We start from the raw sequence: 22,017 nt of genomic DNA, 5'->3' as shown, positions 1-22,017 counted from the left end.
TTCAGTTTTCCCAAAGAAAGCAATGTCCATAATTCTAAAATACGAGTCCTCAAAAAAAAAACTTAAAAATATAGAAGCACTGTCATAATACATTTCAGTGTTAAGTTGACAATTACCACAGATTGCTGCCACTTTGCAGTTTTGGGAGTGACATTCAGAGGGAAGGTTGCATAAACCTGGCTTGTACTGCCTTGAGAATAGAAGATTGGGAGGGGGATCCGATTGAATGTCAAATCCTTTTAACATTTTAAGCAGAGTAGATATGTCCTTAAACATTCATCCCCTCCACCACCGCTGCACAGCAGCAGCTGTGTCTACCGCCTACAAGATGCACTGCAGCAACTCGCCAAGACTCCTTCAACAGCGCCTTCTAAACCTGCGACCTCTACCACTTAGAACCACAAGGACAGCAGATGCATGAGAACATCTCCACCTGCAAGTTTCCCTCCAAGTCACACACCATCCTAACTTGGAACTATATTGTCATTCATTCACTGTCACTAGGTCACAATCTTGGAACTCCCTTCCTAACAGCACTGTGGGGGTAACTACACCACATGCAGTGGTTCAAGTGACTCACCAATAGCTGCACAAGGGCACTTAGGGATGGGAAATAAATGTTGGCCTTACCAGCAATGCTCATATCCCAAGAAGAAATAAAAAGAAATTGTTTTTGGCTCTGCATTCTGCAGGCATTCATCAACAGTTTAGTCTACATTTGAGACATCTTATTGTATTTCATGCAATAATTCACAAACTACAATTTATTCTAACACACATCATTGCAAAAAACTCATTACTAAAAATAATAAAGAGAAAGCTTATCCCATTCCCTTACAGCAGCCATGATCTAACTGAATGGCGAAGCAGGGTTGAGGACCTGAATGGCCTAGTCCTGTTCTGAGGTACCACTGATATATCGTTAAACCAATCAATTAGAGGTTGTTAACTTCAATACTTAGTATTTTGGGTTCCACACTCTAAATGAAAACACTCCACAACTTAATCCTCAACAGGCTTTATTCTATGTCGTTAATTCTACAGCATAACACATCATCGTAACATTCCGAAAACAATCTTCAACAGATCATACATTACCAATCTGAAAGACATGAACATCTGCTAACCTGAACTAATTCCATTGTGCTTGCAGTCTCCATAGGAAGTACTTGGGGAGCTGATCACACTCACTCCTTTAAAAACTCTTAGCTCCTGGGTGCATGTGACCACTGCCAAGCCAATCCATTATTATGATTACACCAAAAACAGTCCATACTAGACTGATGAGTTGACATGTGTCTATTTACAGCTTAACTAATGGAGATGACCATTCTTGTACTTGGGATTTGTTGTCGACTGTCCCTCAATTCAAGGATGACGTCTGCTCAAGGTCGTGAGTTTCTGCCATGGATCTTCATGTGACTGAGCAGTCCGATTTTCGAGCTGTAGATCTTTCAACAGATCGGGCAGGATTCCCATGGGATAATGGGATCCGGAGTGCAGAATTTGCTTCCTTTTCTTTCCTTCCTGTCTCATCATTGAAGCGTTGGGACTCGAAGCATGATGCAGCTTGGTGGACAAGTTGTCTCTATGCTGAATGATTGCAGCAAGTTCCTCCCAATCATTAAGGTTAATGCAGCCGCACTTCAAGGACAGCTTCAGAGTGTCTTCCCCTGGAACGTTGGCCATTTGAGAATTATGAGAAAAGAACTTGGCGGGGGAAGATGATTCTCAGCCATACTTGGGTTACAATTACCTTTCACACAAGATATTCTTTCTGCGTCTGGTTACCTATCGGCTCCCAAGGGGAGGCGGTGGTGTCGTGGTAATGTCATTGGACTACTAACCTAGAATCCCAGGCTAATGGTCTGGGGACATGGGTTCGAATCCCACCACAGCAGATGGTGAAATCTGAATTCAATGAATAAATCAGGAATTAAAATCTAGTCCAATGGTGACCATGAAACCATTGTTGATTGTTGTAAAACCCCATCTGGTTCACTAATGTCCTTTAGGGAAGGAAATCTGCCGTCCTTACCTGGACTGGCCTACATGTGACTCCAGACCCACAGCAAAGAGGTTGACTCTTAAATGCCCTCTGAATTGGCCTAGCAAGCCACTCAGTTGCATCAAACCACGACAAAGTCTCAGAAAAGGAATGAGACCGGACGGACCACCTGACATCGACCTAGGCACTGGAAATGATAATGACAAACCCAGCCCTATCGATCTTACAAAGTCCTCCTTACTAACATTTGGGGGCTTGTGCCAAAATTGGGAGAGCTGTCCCACAGACCAGAGGTGGCAGCACAGTGGTATACAGTCAGGAGGGAGTCCTCAGCATTGACTCCGGACTCCATGACGTCTCATAGCAGCAGATCAAACCTAGGCAAGGAAACCTCCTGCTGATTACCACCTACCCACCCCCTCAGCTGATGAATCAGTGCTTCTCCATGTTGAACATCAATTGGAAGAAACACTGAGGGCAGCAAGGACACAGAATGTACTCTGGGTGGGGGACTTCAAGGTCCATCACCCAGACTGGCTCGGTAGCACCACTACTGACCGAGCTGGCCAAGTCCTAAACGACATAGCTGCTAGACTGGGTATGCGGCAGGTGGTGAGAGAACCAAGAGGGAAAAACCTACTTGACGTCATCCTCACCAATCTACCAGTTGCAGATGCATCTGTCCATGACAGCATTGGTCAGAGTGATCACCGCACAGTCCTTGTGGAGATAAAGACCTGTCTTCACATTGAGGATACCCTCCATTGTGTTGTGTGGCACTACCACCGTGCTAAATGGAATAAATTTCGATCAGGTCTAGCAACTCAAAACTGGCCATCCATGAGGCGCTGTGGGCCATCAGCAGCAGGAGAATTGTATTCAACCGCAATCTGTTTAGTTTAGTTTAGAGATACAGCACTGAAACAGGCCCTTCGGCCCACCGAGTCTGTGCCGACCATCAATCACCCATTTATACTAATCCTACACTAATTCCATATTCCTACCACATCCCCACCTGTCCCTATATTTCCCTACCACCTACCTATACTAGGGGCAATTTATAATGGCCAATTTACCTATCAACCTGCAAGTCTTTGGCATGTGGGAGGAAACCGGAGCACCCGGAGGAAACCCACGCAGACACAGGGAGAACTTGCAAACTCCACACAGGCAGTACCCAGAATTGAACCCGGGTCGCTGGAGCGGTGAGGCGACGGTGCTAACCACTGCGCCACTGTACCGCCACTGTAACCTCATGGCCCGGCATATCCCCCACTCTACCATTATCACCAAGCCAGGGACCAACCCTGGTTCAATGAAGAGTGTAGGAGGGCATGCCAGGAGCAGCACCAGACATACCTAAAAATGAGGTGACTGCCTGGTGAAGCTACAACACAGGACTACTTGTATGCCAAACAGCAGAAGCAGCATGCATTAGACAGGGCTATGCAACCCCACAACCAACAGATCAGATCTAAGCTCTGCAGTCCTGCCACATCCAGTCATGAATGGTGGTGGACAATTAAACAACTGACAGGAAGTGGAGGCTCCACAAATATCCCCATCCCCAACGATGGGGTAGCCCAGCACATCAGTGCAAAAGACAAGGCTGAAGCATTTGCATCCATCTTCAGCCAGAAGTGCCGAGTGGATGATGCATCTAGGCCTCCTCCTGAGGTCCCCAGCATCACAGATGCCAGTATTCAGCCAATCCGATTCACTCCACGTAATATCAAGAAATGGCCGAAGGCACTGGATATTGCAAAGACTGTGGACCCTGAAAATATTCTGGCAATACTACTGAAAACTTGTGCTCCAGAACTGGCCGCGCCCCTAGCCAGGCTGTTCCAGTGCAGCTACAACACTGGTATCTACCCAGCAATGTGGAAAATTACCCAAGTGTGTCCTGTGCACAAGAAGCAGGACAAATCCAATCCAGCCAATTACCGCCCCATCAGTCTACTCTCGATCATCAGCAAAGTGATGGAAGGGGTCATTGACAGTGCTATCAAGTAGCACTTGCTCAGCAATAACCTGCTCACTGAGGCTCAGTTTGGATTCTGCCAGGGCCACTCAGTTCCTAACCTCATTCAGCCTCGGTCCAAACATGGACAAAAGAGCTGAACTCAAGAGGTGAGTTGAGAGTAACTGCCTTGATATCAAGGCAGCATTTAATCGAGGATGGCATCAAGAAGCCCTGGCAAAACTGGAGTCAATGGGAATCAGGTGGAAAAGTCTCTGCTGGTTGGAGTCATACATAGCACAAAGGAAGATGGTTGTGGTTGTTGGAGGTCAATCATCTCAGTCCTAGGACATCATTGCAGGAGTTCTTCAGGGTAGTGTACTAGGCCCAGCCATCTTCAGCTGCCTCATCAATGACCTTCCCTCCATCATAAAGTCAGATGATTGCACAATGTTCAGCACCATTCATGTCTCCTCAGATACTGAAGCAGCCCATGTGCATATGCAGCAAGACCCGGACAACATCCAGGCTTGGGCTGATAAGTGGTAAGTAACATTCACGCCACACAAGTGCCAGGCAATGACCATCTCAAACAAGACAGAAGCCAACTATCTCCCCTTGACGTTCAGTGGCGTTACCATCGCTGAATCCTCCACTATCAAACACCCTGGTGAATACCGTTAACCAGAAACTGAACTGAACCAGCCACATAAATGCTGTGGCTACAAGAGCCGGTCAGAGGCTGGGAATTCTGCAGTGAGTAACACCTCCTATCTCTCCAATGCCTGTCCACCATCTACAAGGCACAAGTCAGGAGTGTGATGGAATACTCTCCACTTGCCTGGATGGGTGAAGTTCCAACAACACTCAAGAAGCTCGACACCATCCAGGACAAAGCAGCCCGCTTGATTGGCACCCCATCCACCACCTTCAACATTCACTCCCTCCACCACCGACGCACAGTGCCAGCAGTGTGTACCATCTATAAGATGTACTGCAGCAGCTCACCAAGGCTCCTTCACAATCCAATCTAAACCAGCGCCACTGTTAAAAGTCTCCAGTGTAAACTGGGTTTTGAGCTACTCTTTTACTCTGCAGCCTCACATGCGCCTTTGTTTTTTAAATCCTTAAAGGTCTTGTTCTGCATCTGTTCAGCAACAATTACTACAGAAGACTAAAGACAAAGGGACTCTCATAACAAACCAGCAATTTGCATTGATATAGGGCCTTTAACCTAGTAAAACAGAGCCAAGGCATTTCACAGGATTATAATCAGTTAAAAAAAAATCCATTTCTAACAGTCATGTTTGTGATCTGGAAAATCTCAAGCTAATGAAGCATGGACATCAAGACAGGTCAGACCCCACTTCTCAGTCTCTTCTTTAACAAGCTCTCCAAAGGACCAGATATGGAACAATATATTTATGTCTCACTAAAGCACTATTCCTAAACACAGTATTTATCAGGCCTCCATACCACTGATAAGGAAATGTTGTGTTTAAATCTACAGCTTCATGGTTTTCCCTCTCAGATGGATGTAAAAGATCCTGTCGGATTATTTGAAGATCAGGGGAGTTCTCCTCGCATTATTTGAAGATCAGGTGAGTTCTCCCTGGTTTCCTGGCCAATATTAACTCCTCAACCAACATTACTTTTTAAAAAACACTTACCTGGTCATTATCACTTTGCTGTTTGTGGGAGCTTTCTGTGCACAAATTGGCTGCTGTGTTTCCTACATTACAACAGTGACTGCACTTCAAACGTGCGTCACTGACTGTGAGGCACTTTGGAACGTCCAAAGGTCTTGGTTCAGTTTCCCTTTCCCAGCATTCAGTTCAACTAGTGTCTTCACTTATAAGCTGAAATGCCATTTTGCAGATATATTTCAGACAATTTACAGAGCATTTCCCCTTCAACCCTTAATGAAAAATTGCCTGACAATTCTCGCTGTCTAGGTTCACACACGTATCATGGCCCTTGGGAGAGGGACTGAAGAAAATCAGTGTAACGAGTATAAAACTGTAATAGGATCCAAATTCACAAAAGCATAATTCAAAAGTTCAGTTCTGCTATATTTAATACATATGCATTGAACCACATGTATGCAATGCTCAGGGATGAATCAGATAATGTGCTGGCTGTGGCATCACACACTCCAAACTGGAGTGTGTAATTTGAAATCTGTAAACTGGTATCGTCCCAGCCTCACAGAAAGAAACTACCGATTGGTCCCCCTTTAACTTCAGCTTAATTTCTGCCAATGTTGTCCACCCAGGAGCTTTTCTATCACAGTACATGTCAAGCCAGTGTCAAAATCTGCAAATAATGATATTTGGTTTCTAATTTTAACAGAAGATCGTAGAATTCTGTGCTCTTTGGTAACAGACTGTGCAAGACCTATTATAAGGCAGACCATGTCCTTCCAAAAGAATTCATTACTTGTCTGGCATGCTGCCTAGTTTTTAAGATTGCCAAATCTGGCAAGGAAAAGTAAAAGTTATGGGTACTTACTGATCTTCCTACTGGGCATGGACATTGTCTGTAATTCTTCAGATACATGTCACATTTATCAGAACAGGCGTTGTGATGAAAGGCTAAAAAACAAAGACACAGAAGAAAGTCAGGAAAAAGTGTCGAAGTAATCCACCGCTAAACCTCAGATATTTCTGAATATTTTTACATACAGCCTGCCACTAATTGCGTGCATTTTCATATTGGTATGAACCCCGTAGAGATCAACAAACAAAAAGAACCAAATTTGCTGAATGGCCCCAATAAAAAAAACAAATGAATAATATTTCACTACATAAATTAAATATGAAATAACAGACAAATCACGGTCAATATATAAAGTTTACAGATTACACGTTAAATATCAGATGCAACAAAGACAGGGCTGTCCTTTCAGCAAAGATGGCACCAAACAAACAGTCACAAAGTTCATCAAAACTCTGAACTTCTTCAGGTAGATTTCCAGCTCCTGTCCAAGATGCAGACACCGATGTACTTCCTTCGCGTCGATAGTGTGCATTGCAGTCTTCCCTTGAATGTTTCGGTCTTGTCGCCTCTCAAACCTCGTTGGCCCTGCTCACGACAATCTTGATGGCGTGGTTCCACCAGTATCTCTAAGTCACTGAAAGCAGCTATCACAACTCGTATTTGCCAATGGCCATCTCCCAGAATCAGGTTCCAGTCTCAGAAGCTCGCCTGCAAAACACTCTACCTGCAGCCTGCTTCAGCTTTGCAATCTTCTAATCTGAGCTAGGATAGCTCTAGTCACATGCCTCTGATCAAATGACTCTGTGTCTTATCTGGTTCCAACCAGTTTCAGTTTCCTCAGAAGCCTGAAGTTTTTAGTATCATTTTGAAGTTGGGGACTGTCTCAAAAAAACATAATTTTACAAGTCATTTGTTCAAACAACAGTCTGCACACACTCCTCCACTGGTCTCACAAACCATGGACTCCATCGTAATACCTAAAGATAAACAAATGCTCATCGGCATAGATCAGCTGTGGTTCTGTTGGTAGCACTCTTGCCTCTGTGTCACAAGGTTCTGGGTTCAAGGCTCACTTCAGAACTTGACCACCAAAATCAAGGCTGACACTCCAATGCAGTACTGAGGGTGTGCTGCACTGGTGGAGTTGCTGCCTTTCAGATGAGACTGTGCCTGCCCTTTCAGGTGGACATAAAAGATTATATGGCACTATTTCAATACGCAGGGGATTTATCCCTGGTGTTCTGGTCAATATTTATCTATGCATCAACATCACAAAAATAGATTACCTGGTCATTACCATTGCTTTTTGTTGCATCTTTCTGTGTGCAAGTTGGCTGCCGTGTTTCTACAATACAACAATGATTACAGTACAAGAGTACTTAATTGGCTGTAAAGCACTTTGACACGTCCAGTGGTTTGTTAAAACCAGTTTATAAACGCAAGACTTTCTTTCATACTACAGCCAATTGTTAGAGCAAGCTTTACATTTTACCCACTGTACACTACAAAACCCACGAACGGCTCCTCGGACGCAACTTCACAGCGCCCGCGGGAGATGGCTCAGAGAGCATCTGCAGCGCACTGTCGGCAATGCTGTATGCCTTTATATAAACCACATCAAAAAACCCTTAGCGAATGTAATCACCTCTGTAAGTCTGCCAAAACATGCTTCACCTCCCGAAGGACGCGGATGAGCTTTCCGGACGTCGATGGCGGGCACTGAGGAAATGGATTACCTGCACCTGCTTCCCTCCCCTTCCCCTCCCCCTTCGCTGCTCCACCCTCTCAGCTCATCCCCTCACAACCCCGTCCCAGCACCCCCCTCGCACCACCTTCCCCCTGCACCCCCCTCCCTCCACCCCTCCCCCTTGCATCCCCTCCTCCCACCGGCATCATCCTACACCTGTGTAGGGGCCCTAACAACCCCAATGCCTTGCGGGCATCTCGGGAGAGACCAGGGCTAAGGGAGTAAACCCTAACAGAAAATCCGGAGCGGAACCCCGTAGGCGGTCATGTGTCACCTTTGGCATGTTTCCGGCAGTTCCTGCAGCCATACCGGTGTCAAACATCGTGCTCTGCACTCCTTTGGACACCAGAAAGGCCGAGAGGGGGGTTTTGACGACTGGGCAACTCTCAACCTCCATAAATTTGCCCAGGCATGCGCCATGGAGAGGTCACTCCATAGTTGCCTCACAGCGACTGAAACAACATGGAAGGCAGCAGTTACGGGTTATAAGTCCAGATAAATTGGCGTAGAAACTGGGCGCCACAGGTTGCCTTTGTCAGTGCGAGAGGCCATCGCACCTCACTGGACAGCTACCGCCCGCCTCAAACCGGGCAGCCCCCAGTCATTAAGATTCTGTCCCGCCACAGTCTACCTGCTTCAATGGGTGCTTGGAGCTCAGGGTCATTGCCCGAAAGGTGGACTGAAACACCGCACCAAACAACACGAAAAAAGGAAAGAAGGTACCAGCCCTTCGCTTTGCAAGCTGGAACGTCAGAACTATGTGTCCTGGCCTGTCGGAAGACCTTACACAAATCAACGATTCTCGGAAGACCGCCATCATTAACAACGAGCTCAGTAGACTCAATGTAGACATTGCAACACTTCAGGAGACACGCCTCCCCGCGAGTGGATCTCTAGCAGAGCAAGACTACACCTTCTTCTGGCAGGGCAGGGATCCTGAAGAACCAAGACAGCATGGAGTGGGCTTCGCCATCAGAAACTCCTTGCTCAGCATGATAGAGCCTCCCTCATATGGCTCGGAACGCATACTGTCCATCCGACTGCTCACCACCTCTGGCCCAGTACACCTACTCAGCATCTATGCCCCAACACTCTGCTCCCCACCTGAAGCTAAAGATCAGTTCTACGAGGAACTCCATAACATCATTAGCAGCATCCCCAACACCGAACACCTATTCCGGCTGGGGGACTTTAATGCCAGGGTTGGGGCCGACCACGACTCATGGCCCTCCTGCCTTGGGCGCTATGGCGTTGGAAGGATGAATGAGAACGGGCAGAGACTGCTTGAGTTGTGTACCTATCATAACCTCTGCATCACCAACTCGTTCTTTCACACTAACCCTGTCATCAGGTTTCATGGAGGCACCCAAGATCGCGTCATTGGGACCAGCTAGACCTCATTGTCACAAGGCGAGCCGCCTTAAACAGTGTTCAAATCACACGCAGCTTCCACAGTGCGGACTGCGACACCGACCACTCCCTGGTGTGCAGCAAGGTTAGACTCAGACCAAAGAAGTTGCATCATTCCAAGCAGAAGGGCCACCCATGCATTAACACGAGCAGAATTTCTCACCCACAGCTGTTACAAAAATTTCTAAATTCACTTATAACAGCCCTTCAAAACACTCCCACAGGGGATGCTGAGACCAAGTGGGCCCACATTAGAGATGCCATCTATGAGTCAGCTTTGACCACCTACGGAAAAAGTGCGAAGAGAAATGCAGACTGGTTTCAATCTCATAATGAAGAGCTGGAACCTGTCACAGCCGCTAAGCGCATTGCACTGTTGAACTACAAGAAAGCCCCAGGCGAGTTAACATCCACAGCACTTAAAGCAGCCAGAAGCACTGCACAAAGAACAGCCAGGCGCTGCGCAAACGACTACTGGCAACGCCTATGCCGTCATATTCAGCTGGCCTCAGACACCGGAAACATCAGAGGAATGTATGATGGCATTAAGAGAGCTCTTGGGCCAACCATCAAGAAGATCGCCCCCCTCAAATCTAAATCAGGGGACATAATCACTGACCAACGCAAACAAATGGACCGCTGGGTTCAGCACTACCTAGAACTGTACTCCAGGGAGAATGTTGTCACTGAGACTGCCCTCAATGCAGCCCAGCCTCTACCAGTCATGGATGAGCTGGACATACAGCCAACAAAATCGGAACTCAGTGATGCCATTGATTCTCTAGCCAGCGGAAAAGCCCCTGGGAAGGACAGCATTACCCCTGAAATAATCAAGAGTGCCAAGCCTGCTATACTCTCAGCACTACATGAACTGCTATGCCTGTGCTGGGACGAGGGAGCAGTACCTCAGGACATGCGCGATGCCAATATCATCACCCTCTGTAAAAACAAAGGTGACCGCGGTAACTGCAACAACTATCGTGGAATCTCCCTGCTCAGCATAGTGGGGAAAGTCTTTGCTCGAGTCGCTCTAAACAGGCTCCAGAAGCTGGCCGAGCGCGTCTACCCTGAGGCACAGTGTGGCTTTCGTGCAGAGAGATCGATCGTCAGATACAGGAGAAATGCCGTGAACAACAGATGCCCCTCTACATTGCTTTCATTGATCTCACCAAAGCCTTTGACCTCGTCAGCAGACGTGGTCTCTTCAGACTACTAGAAAAGATTGGATGCCCACCAAAGCTACTAAGTATCATCACCTCATTCCATGACAATATGACAGGCACAATTCAAAATGGTAGCTCCTCATCAGAGCCCTTTCCTATCCTGAGTGGCGTGAAACAGGGCTGCGTTCTCGCACCCACACTTTTTGGGATTTTCTTCGCCCTGCTGCTTTCACATGCGTTCAAGTCCTCTGAAGAAGGAATTTTCCTCCACACAAGATCAGGGGGCAGGTTGTTCAACCTTGCCCGTCTAAGAGCGAAGTCCAAAGTATGGAAAGTCCTCATCAGGGAACTCCTCTTTGCTGACGATGCTGCTTTAACATCTCACACTGAAGAATGCCTGCAGAGTCTCATCGACAGGTTTGTGGCTGCCTGCAATGAATTTGGCCTAACCATCAGCCTCAAGAAAACAAACATCATGGGGCAGGATGTCAGAAATGCTCCATCCATAAATATTGGCGACCACGCTCTGGAAGTTGTTCAAGAGTTCACCTACCTAGGCTCAACTATCACCAGTAACCTGTCTCTAGATGCAGAAATCAACAAGCGCATGGGAAAGGCTTCCACTGCTATGTCCAGACTGGCCAAGAAAGTGTGGGAAAATGGCGCACTGACACGGAACACAAAGGTCCGAGTGTATCAAGTCTGTGTCCTCAGTACCTTGCTCTATGGCAGCGAGGCCTGGACAACGTATGTCAGCCAAGAGCGACGTCTCAATTCATTCCATCTTCGCTGCCTCCGGAGAATACTTGGCATCAGGTGGCAGGACCATATCTCCAACACAGAAGTCCTCGAGGCGGCCAACATCCCCAGCTTATACACACTACTGAGTCAGCGGCGCCTGAGATGGCTTGGCCATGTGAGCCGCATGGAAGATGGCAGGATCCCCAAAGACACAGCTAGCTCGCCACTGGTATCAGACCCACCGGCCGTCCATGTCTCCGCTTTAAAGACGTCTGCAAACGCGACATGAAATCCTGTGACATTGATCACAAGTCGTGGGAGTCAGTTGCCAGCATTCGCCAGAGCTGGCGGGCAGCCATAAAGGCGGGGCTAAAGTGTGGCGAGTCGAAGAGACTTAGTAGTTGGCAGGAAAAACGACAGAGGCGCAAGGGGAGAGCCAACTGTGTTATAGCCCCGACAAACAAATTTTTCTGCAGCACCTGTGGAAGAGGCTGTCACTCTAGAATTGGCCTTTATAGCCACTCCAGGCGCTGCTCCACAAACCACTGACCACCTCCAGGCGCTTACCCATTGTCTCTCGAGATAAGGAGGCCATAGAAAGAAAGACTCAACTGCAGAGTAATTCATATGACAGAAACAGCTAGGCAGCTTTTGTTTAAGACGACTTCACTAGACTCCATCTTGCAGGATTGCTTAGCCTAACTGTCCGTCTACACGCAATCTCGCTTCTCATTCTCTCTACTCCCCTAAATGTACTAAGTCTAACATTCTACTAAGACAGAAAAGGGATTGAACCGGAAATCTTCCCGTATCCTATCTCACACCTGGTCCCATTCATTTTTCACCCCAGCAGTACTTTTTGACCTGCAATGACTTCTAGTCCAGCAACATGGGTAACATGCATCAGAACCTACTGAGGTTTTACTTCAAGTGTTGTATAAATGCTTTGGACTGTGCCAGTTCAAATATCAAAGAAAATTAAATGGACACAACATGAGTAAAAAGCAGCTATTAAAATTCTCATCCTTATGTTCAAATCCCTCTATGGCCCCACTCCCCCTCCCCCCACCACCCATGCTCTGTCACCTCCTCCTGCTCTATAACACTCCAAGATTTCTGCGTTCCTCTAATTCTGGGCTCATGCATTGCCAATTTCCTTAGCCCCACCATTGGTGGCCATGCCTACAGTTGCCTAGGTTCTAAGCTCTGGAATTCCTTCCCTAAATGTCTCTACCATTCTAACTACTTCCCCTCTTTGAAGGCACTTATTAAAGTCATCCTCTTTTTCAAGCTTTTGGGCACCTGTCCCAATATCTCCATGGTGACCAATGCATCATATTTTGTTTGTTAACACTCCTGCGAAGCAACTTGGGATGTTTTACTACATTAAAGACACTTTATAAATCCAAATGGTTGTTGTTCCGGGTCTTTATGGCTCAACTACTTACTGTCTCAACTCAGCCACTGGGAAAGCTTTCAGCATTTTCTGCTCATATTCCAAATTTTCACAGGGTTTTGTTTTCAGACCATAATCACGCAGGCACGATTGACTGAAAAATCTTGATACAATACCCAGTTAAATTGATAACATAGATCAGAATTCACTCAGCTTTTTATTTACAATGTAGTACAAGTGGCTTAAACCACCTCAAGTAACATCAAGAAGAAAATATTTGGCCACATGAAGAGACAGCAGCAATGGTCAAACATTTTACTTGACCGACCAGATGGGGATAGCGGGAATTCCAGCACAAGGCTGGTCTGTGCTGACCTCTACAGGACACCAACAATAAGTGCTTTCTTAAGTGGAACATTCTCCGCTGTAAGCAATCACAAACTATGGCGGATGGGAAGCTTTTCAATTACAGCAGACAGCCCTCGCCTACAGTTTGGCTGGATTGTTGTTTACCCATGAGTGGTGGATTACAGCCTACGCGCGCCAACTACCATACACAGTCTGTCAGTGCGGGCAAGGAGAAGCTTTACGGCTTTTTTAGGCTATTACCTTGGTTTGTTGAGCTCAAGAGATTAATCCATCGCTCTATTTGCTAAAGATTCCGAGTGCCTTTTGGCTTTTCTTTAATATCAAGATTCTGATAGTTTTAATATTGAAAAGGAATGATTTCCAATTCTGATTTGATTTTCTTTTGCACACCACTAGAAAATTATTTCTGAAAATCAAGAAGACAAGCAGTAATGAAGGATCTGCTGCTCGCCAAGTACTTCCAGCAGGTTTAATTACTACTCTAGGTGAAGCTGCACAGGATTTATACCCAGAGCTGTAGAATGTAGAAATTAGGCTCACAGCCGAACACAAAATGACTCCATTGAGATGCAAAATACCCAGAGAGGAGTCAGTAGGATCCTATGCAGCGTTGATGAGATTATCATTCAAACCAACCAACTCACTTGGTACATATCAAGGTCTTGATGTCACACACTTGGCATCACTGCTCCACCCCTCCTGTCCAACACAGCTGGTACGACAATGAGCAGCTGAATCACATAGGCCAAGAAAGCCCAAAGTTTCAGTAACTCCAGCATTGGGAATCTTAAGGTTCTAGGACTCAAACAACCAACCTCATAGTGATTAACTGTCTTTAATAACTTTTATTGACAGCAATAAAAGTACAGAGTATCATTACAAAGTTCAACAGAAAAAATATCAAAAATTGATATAATTACCACTCCGCCAACAGGATATATAATCTTCACTGTGCAGTTATCTCTCGAGTCTGTTCTAACAAACTGCTGGCGGGATACACCTTATATTGGTGACTTGTGCACAAGAGTCTATCACTAATCCATCCGGCGTCACAGAACGATATGTCATTGGCCCCTTTCAACTTCTATGTAAAATATAATTACCAATTTCCTCTTTGATGAGACCTGTAACCACACATCCTTTTTGCTATACAGATGATGGTTTAACAACAGTCTGCACAACCTGGCACCGCTTAAGAAATTTGCTGCTTAAAAGTATGCACTGAGACAGTGCACAGTGACTTTTGTTATTTTAAGGGCACGTAAACATACATCACCACACTTGGCTGGCTTAACCCGGCAGAAACATCTGTTAATTCTCCTTCACCAGCAAACAGCATGACAGCATGAAACATCTTATACATTCAGTGGAATCCTGTCAGCCTGAAATCTATAGCTTGCTGCCCAGTATGTCAGTTTGACTCCCTTGGCAGCAATATAGGTCAGAGTATAGGTTCTGAGGGACAGGAGTAAATCTCCACTTGGAGAGGCAGGAATTAATCAGGGATAGTCAGCATGGCTTTGTCAGGGGGAGATCATGACAAACAAATTTGATTGAATTTTTTGAGGAGGTGACGAAATGTGTAGATGAGGGTAAAGCAGTTGATGTAGTCTACATGAACTTCAATTTTGATAAGGTCCCACAAGGGAGATTGGTCAAGGTGGTAACAGCCCATGGGATCCAGGACAATTTGGCAAATTGGATCCAAAATTGGCTTAGTGGCAGCAGGCAGAGGGTGATGGTCGAGGGTTGTTTTTGCAAATTGGAAGCTTGTGACCAGTGGTGTACTGCAGGGATCGGTGCTGGGACCCTTGCTATTTGTAGTGTACATTAATGATTTTGCGTGAATATAGAAGGTATGATCAGTAATGTTCGCAGATGACACGAAAATTGGTGGTGTCGTAAATAGTGAGGAGGAAAGCCTTAGATTACAGGATGATATAGATGGGCTGGTAAGATGGGCAGAGCAGTGGTAAATGGAATTTAATCCTGAGAAGTGTGAGGTGATGCATTTTGGGAGGACTAACAAGGCAAGGGAATATACAATGGACAGTAGGACCCTAGGAAGTACAGAGGGTCAGAGGGACCTTGGTGTACTTGTCCATAGATCACAGAAGGCAGCAGCACAGGTAGATAAAATGGTTAGGAAAGCATATGGGATACTTGCCTTTATTAGCGGAGGCGTAGAATATAAGAGCAGGGAGGTTATGATGGAGCTGTATAAACCGCTAGTTAGGCCACAGCTGGAATACTGTGTACAGTTCTGGTCACCACACTATTAGGAAGGATGTGATTGCACTGGAGTGGGTGCAGAGGAGATTTACCAGGATGTTGCCTGGGCTGGAGCATTTCAGCTATGAAGAGAGACTGGATAGGCTGGGGTTGTTTTCCTTAGAGCAGCGAAGGCTGAGGGGGGATCCTGATTGAGGTATACACAATTATGAGGGGCATAGATAGGAAGAAACTTTTTCCCTTAGCAGAGGTGTCAATAACCAGGGGGCATAAATTTAAGATAAGGGGCAGGAGGTTTCGAGGGGATTTGAGGAAAAATGTTTTCACCCAGAGGGTGGTTGGAATCTGAACACACTGCCTGTAGGGGTGGTAGTGGCAGGAACACTTACAACATTTAAGGAGCATTCAGATGAGTACTTGAAATGCCATAGCATACAAGGCTATGGGCCACGTGCTGGAAAATGGGATTTGAATAGATAGGTGCTTGATGGCTGGCATGGACATGATGGGCCAAAGGGCCTGTTTCTGTGCTGTATAACTCTATGACGCTATAAGCACCATACAAGGAATGAGCTCTCAAACTAAGCCCATTCTCCATACGGAGGGAGTGCTGCATTGTTGGATTCACCATACTTCAGACGAGCTGTTAAACTGAGTCCTTCCCCCCTCCATCAGATAGTTTGGGTGGATGCTAAACGATCCCACAGCCCTTTCAACTGGTCACTGCACTTCAAAACTCCATTGTTTGAGATGCACATTTAAGAAGTTTGGCAGAATCAGGGCAGTTGGTGAGGACGAGTTGAGCTTTAAGAAAAAGACTTGCATTTATATAGCACCTTTCACAACCAATGGACGTCTCCAAAGCATTTTACAGCCAATGTGGTACTTTGAAGTGTAGTCACTGGTGTAATGTAGGAAACGCAGCCGGCAGCTACTTTGCACACAGCTAGCTCCCACAAACAGATAACTTGTTTTTTTTTATGTTGATTGAGGGATAAATATTAGCCAGGATACCGGGGATAACTCCCCTGCTCCTCTTCAAAATAGTGCCAAGGCATCTTTTACATTCACCTAAGCAGGCAGGTGGGGGCTAGGGTAAACATCTCAATCGAAAAACAGCGCCTCCAACAGTGCAGCACTGGAGCGTCAGCCTTGATTTTTGTGCTCAAGCCCTGGAGTGGGATTGAACCTGGAATCTTGTGGTTCTGAGGCAAAAGTGTTATCAATTGAGCCACGACTGACACTGGCAGTGATATGCCCATCTCCCCCACCCTCCCACCAGAGTCAATAAGCTTGCTGACATCCATTAGCAAGCATCATACATTAGAAATGGACACTTAGACAAGGTTTAAAGGGTGCCTAATGCCGATGGAACTCCACCCAAGCAAGGATTCAATGAGAGGGGCAAAACAATTTGTGGAAAAAAAATCTTCACAATCTTTCACCCCTCATTCACTCAAACGCACACAATAACAATCTGCCTACTCTTGTTGGGGTATGGCTCCACAGGCACCAGCACTGCTCTGATAACATATTATGTTAAAGGTGCTATATAAATGCATGTTGTTGCTGCTGTATCTTCATATAGCCTAAGGAGTGTGTTTGGAAACCTGTTTCACCATGAAGGATAATAAAGCAGATTCTGATCCTATCCTCACCTGACAACTCCACACATACTTTCCGCCTGGGATCAATAAGCAACCATCAGGAGCAGGAATCCTGGTGAATTTTCCCCTTCATTAGCCCACAGGCATGGAACTCAACGGGCATGTTCCAACTGCTGCCTTGGTTGACACCACTTAACTCAAGAGCAGCAACTGAATCTAAAACTCCCCCATTTCTTCACAGCAACTTCAATAGACACCACTGTGACTGCCAGGTGCATAAAGGCCAGCAATGTTTAACTTTCGCTCGATATTAACCATGATCCCTTTAGGAGTGGCTTGTTCATGAATGAGGGCTTCTCGAACTCTGGTCATTGCAAGAAGCAACTGTTGACTCCCAGTATGGTGCTGGAGATTAGGAAGGCCATTGGGACCCATGAACCTGTTCCGCTGCCATTCAATGAGATCATGGCCAATCTACGACCTAATTCAATATACCAATCTTTGCCCCATATCCCTTAATACCTGTAGTTAACAAAAATCTATCAATCTCAGATTTAAAATGAATTATTGATCTAGCATAAATTGCCATTTGTGGAAGAGAATTATCCCTAACATCTGGGGGCTTGTGCCAAAGTTGGGAGAACCATCCCACAGTCTAGTCAAACAACAGCCTGACATAGTCATACTCAAGGAATCATACCTTACAGACAATGTCCCAGACACCACCATCACCATCCCTGGGTATGTCCTGTCCCACCGGCAGGACAGACACACCAGAGGTGGCAGCACAGTGGTATACAGTCGGGAGGGAGGTGCCCTGACAGTCCTCAGCATCGACTCTGGATCCCATGAAGTTTCATGGCAGGAGGTCAAACATGGGCAAGGAAACCTCCTAATTATCACCTACCACCACCCCCCTCCTCGGCTGATGAATCAATGCTTCTCCGTGCTGAACACTAATTGGAAGAAGCACTGAGGGTAGAAAGGGCACAGAATGTACTCTGGGTGGGGGACTTCAAGGACCATCACTAAGAATGGCTTGGTAGCATCAATACTGACCGAGCCCTAAACGACATAGCTGCTAGACTGGGTCTGCGGCAGGTGGTGAGGAAACCAAGGGGGAAAAACCTACTTGACCTCGTCCTCACCAATCTACCTGTCACAGATGCATCTCTCCATGACACTATCGGTAGGAGTGACCACCGCACAGTCCTTGTGGAGATGAGATCCCGTCTTTACAGTGGGGTACCCACCATCGTGTTGTGTGCCACTACCACCGTGCTAAATGGGATAGGTTTCGAACAGATCTAGCAACTCAAAACTGGGCATCCAAGAGGCACTGTGGGCCATCAGCAGCAGCAGAATTGTATTCAACCACAATCTGTAACCTCATGGCCCAGCATATCCCTCACCCTACCATTACCATCAAGCCAGGGATCAACCCTGGTTCAATGAAGCGTAGGAGGGCATGCCAGGAGCAGCACCAAACATACCTCAAAATTAGGTGTGATCCCATTGAAGGTACAACTACTTGAATGCCAAACAGCAAAAGAAGCATGGATAGACTGGGCTAAGCAATCCCACAACCAACAAATTAGATCTAAGCTCCTGTCACTTTCAGTCACAAATGGTGGACAATTAAACAACTGACAGGAATTGGAGGCTCCACAAATATCTCCATCCTCAACAATGGGGGAGTCCAGCACATCAGTGCAAAAGACAAGGCTGAAGCATTTGCATCCATCTTCAGCCAGAAGTGCCGAGTGGATGATGCATCTTGGCCTCCTCCTGAGGTCCCCAGCATCACAGATGCCAGTCTTCAGCCAATCCGATTCACTCCACATGATATCAAGAAATGACTGAAGGCACTGCTAAGGCCACGAGCCCTGACAGCATTCCAGCAATAGTACTGAAGACTTGAGCTCCAGAACTAGCCACGCCCCTAGCCAGGCTGTTCCAGTACAGCTACAACACTGGCATCTACCCAGCAATATGGAAAATTGCCCAGGTATGTCCTATGCATAAAAAGCAGGACAAATCCAACCCAGCCAATTACAGCCTGATTACTCTACTCCTGATCATCAGCAAAGTGATGGAAGGGGTCTCCAACAGTGCTATCAAGCAGCACTTGCTCAGTAAAAACCTGCTCACTGAGGCTCAGTTTGGGTTCCGCCAGGTCCACTCAGCTCCTGACCTCATTCAGCCTCGGTCCAAACATGGACAAAAGGGCTGAACTCAAGAGGTGAGGTGAGAGTGACTGCCCTTAACATCAAGGTAGCATTTGACCGAGTATGGCATCAAGTAGCCCTAGCAAAACTGAAGTCAATGGGAATCGGGGGGAAACTCTCCACTGGTTGGAGTCATACCTAGCGCAAAGGAAGATGGTTGTGTTTGTTGGAGGTCAATCATCTCAGTCCCCGGACACCATTGCAGGAGTTCCTCAGGGTAGTGTTCTAGGCCCAACCATCTTCAACTGCTTCATCAATGATCTTCCCTCCATCATAAGGTCAGAACTGAGGATGCTCGCTGATGACTGCACAATGTTCAGCACCATTCACAACTCCTCAGGTACTGAAGTAGCCCATGTCCAAATGCAGCAAGACCTGGACAATATCCAGGATTGGGCCGATAAGTGGCAAGTAACATTTGCGCCACGTAAGTGCCGGGCAATGACCATCTCAAATAAGAGAGAATCTAACCAGCTCCAATTGACATTCAATGACATTACCATCGCTGAATCCCCCACCAGCAACATCCTGGGGGTCACCATTGACCAGAAACTGAACTGGACCAGCCACATAAATGCTGTGGCTGTAAGAGCAGGTCAGAAGCTGGGAATCCTGCGGCGAGTAACTCATCTCTTGACCCCCTCAATGCCTGTCCACCATCTACAAGGCACAAGTCAGGAGTGTGATGGAATACTCTCCACTTACCTGGAATGGGTGCAGCTCCAACAACATTCAAGAAGCTCGACACCATCCAGGACAAAGTAGCCCCCTTGATTGGGACCCCATCCATCACCTTCAACATTCACTCCCTCTACCACCGATGCACGGTGGTAGTTGCGTGTACCATATACAAAATGCACTGCAGCAACACACCAAGGCTCCTCAGACAGCACCTTCCAAACCCACAACCTCTACCACCAGAAGGACAAGGGCAGCAGATGCATGGGAATACCACCTGCGAGTTCCCCTTCAAGCCACACACCATGCTGACTTGGAACTACATCGCCATTCCTTCACTATCGCTGGGTCAAAATCCTGGAACTCCCTTCTTAACTGCACTGTGGATGTACCTGCACCACATGGACTGCAGCAGTTCAAGAATGCAGCTCACCACCACCTTCTCAAGGGCAATTAGAGATGGGCAATAAATCCACATCCTACGAACAAATCAAAAACATTTTTTAAACTTCTACCACTCTTTGTGTGAAGATGTGTTTCCTAATTTCATTCCTTAAAGGTCTGACTCTAATGTTTACATTATGCTTCCTAATCCTAGACTCGCCAACCAGCAGAATAATTTCTCTCTATCTACCCTATTGGTTCCCCTTAATATCTTGAAAACTTTGATCAAATTACCCCTTAACCTTCTAAACTCTAGGGAATTCTTTTGGGCCTCCTTATCTCGAGAGACAATGGATACGCGCCTGGAGGTGGTCAGTGGTTTGTGAAGCAGCGCCTGGAGTGGCTATAAAGGCCAATTCTGGAGTGACAGGCTCTTCCACAGGTGCTGCAGAGAAATTTGTTTGTCGGGGCTGTTGCACAGTTGGCTCTCCCCTTGCGCCTCTGTCTTTTTTCCTGCCAACTACTAAGTCTCTTCGACTCGCCACAATTTAGCCCTGTCTTTATGGCTGCCCGCCAGCTCTGGCGAATGCTGGCAACTGACTCCCACGACTTGTGATCAATGTCACACGATTTCATGTCGCGTTTGCAGACGTCTTTATAGCGGAGACATGGACGGCCGGTGGGTCTGATACCAGTGGCGAGCTCGCTGTACAATGTGTCTTTGGGGATCCTGCCATCTTCCATGCGGCTCACATGGCCAAGCCATCTCAAGCGCCGCTGACCCAGTAGTGTGTATAAGCTGGGGGTGTTGGCCGCTTCAAGGACTTCTGTGTTGGAGATATAGTCCTGCCACCTGATGCCAAGTATTCTCCGAAGGCAGCGAAGATGGAATGAATTGAGACGTCGCTCTTGGCTGGCATACATTGTCCAGGCCTCGCTGCCGTAGAGCAAGGTACTGAGGACACAGGCCTGATACACTCGGACTTTTGTGTTCCGTGTCAGTGCGCCATTTTCCCACACTCTCTTGGCCAGTCTGGACATAGCAGTGGAAGCCTTACCCATGCGCTTGTTGATTTCTGCATCTAGAGACAGGTTACTGGTGATAGTTGAGCCTAGGTAGGTGAACTCTTGAACAACTTCCAGAGCATGGTCGCCAATATTGATGGATGGAGCATTTCTGACGTCCTGCCCCATGATGTTCGTTTTCTTGAGGCTGATGGTTAGGCCAAATTCATTGCAGGCAGACGCAAACCTGTCGATGAGACTCTGCAGGCACTCTTCAGTGTGAGATGTTAAAGCAGCATCGTCAGCAAAGAGGAGTTCTCTGATGAGGACTTTCCGTACTTTGGACTTCGCTCTTAGATGGGCAAGGTTGAACAACCTGCCCCCTGATCTTGTGTGGAGGAAAATTCCTTCTTCAGAGGATTTGAACGCATGTGAAAGCAGCATGCGAATAGGGAATACAACCTTAATATACATAATTTCTCCTCCTAATTTAACCCTTGGAGTCGAGGTACCATTCCGGTAAATCTACACTGTACTCCCTCCATGGCCAATATATCGTTCCCAAGGTATGGTGCTCAGAACTGTTC

At 46.7% G+C, this 22,017-nt stretch overlaps 1 protein-coding gene across 1 annotated transcript in view; it reads right to left on the bottom strand.

Annotated features, from left to right (window-relative positions):
* Window positions 1–22,017, bottom strand: part of LOC137384031 (uncharacterized) — a 102,797-nt gene that overhangs the window by 56,832 nt on the left and 23,948 nt on the right. The window contains exon 6 of the mRNA XM_068057596.1: window positions 6,483–6,565. Coding sequence (XP_067913697.1) covers window positions 6,483–6,565 — 83 coding nt within the window. The remainder of the gene's footprint in view (window positions 1–6,482; window positions 6,566–22,017) is intronic.

The sequence above is a fragment of the Heterodontus francisci genome, chromosome 25 (genome assembly GCF_036365525.1).
Source record: "Heterodontus francisci isolate sHetFra1 chromosome 25, sHetFra1.hap1, whole genome shotgun sequence".
In the NCBI taxonomy this organism is placed as follows: domain Eukaryota; kingdom Metazoa; phylum Chordata; class Chondrichthyes; order Heterodontiformes; family Heterodontidae; genus Heterodontus; species Heterodontus francisci.
The sequence above is the reverse complement of the archived record's forward strand: the minus strand, read 5'-3'. Positions and strand labels throughout refer to the sequence as shown.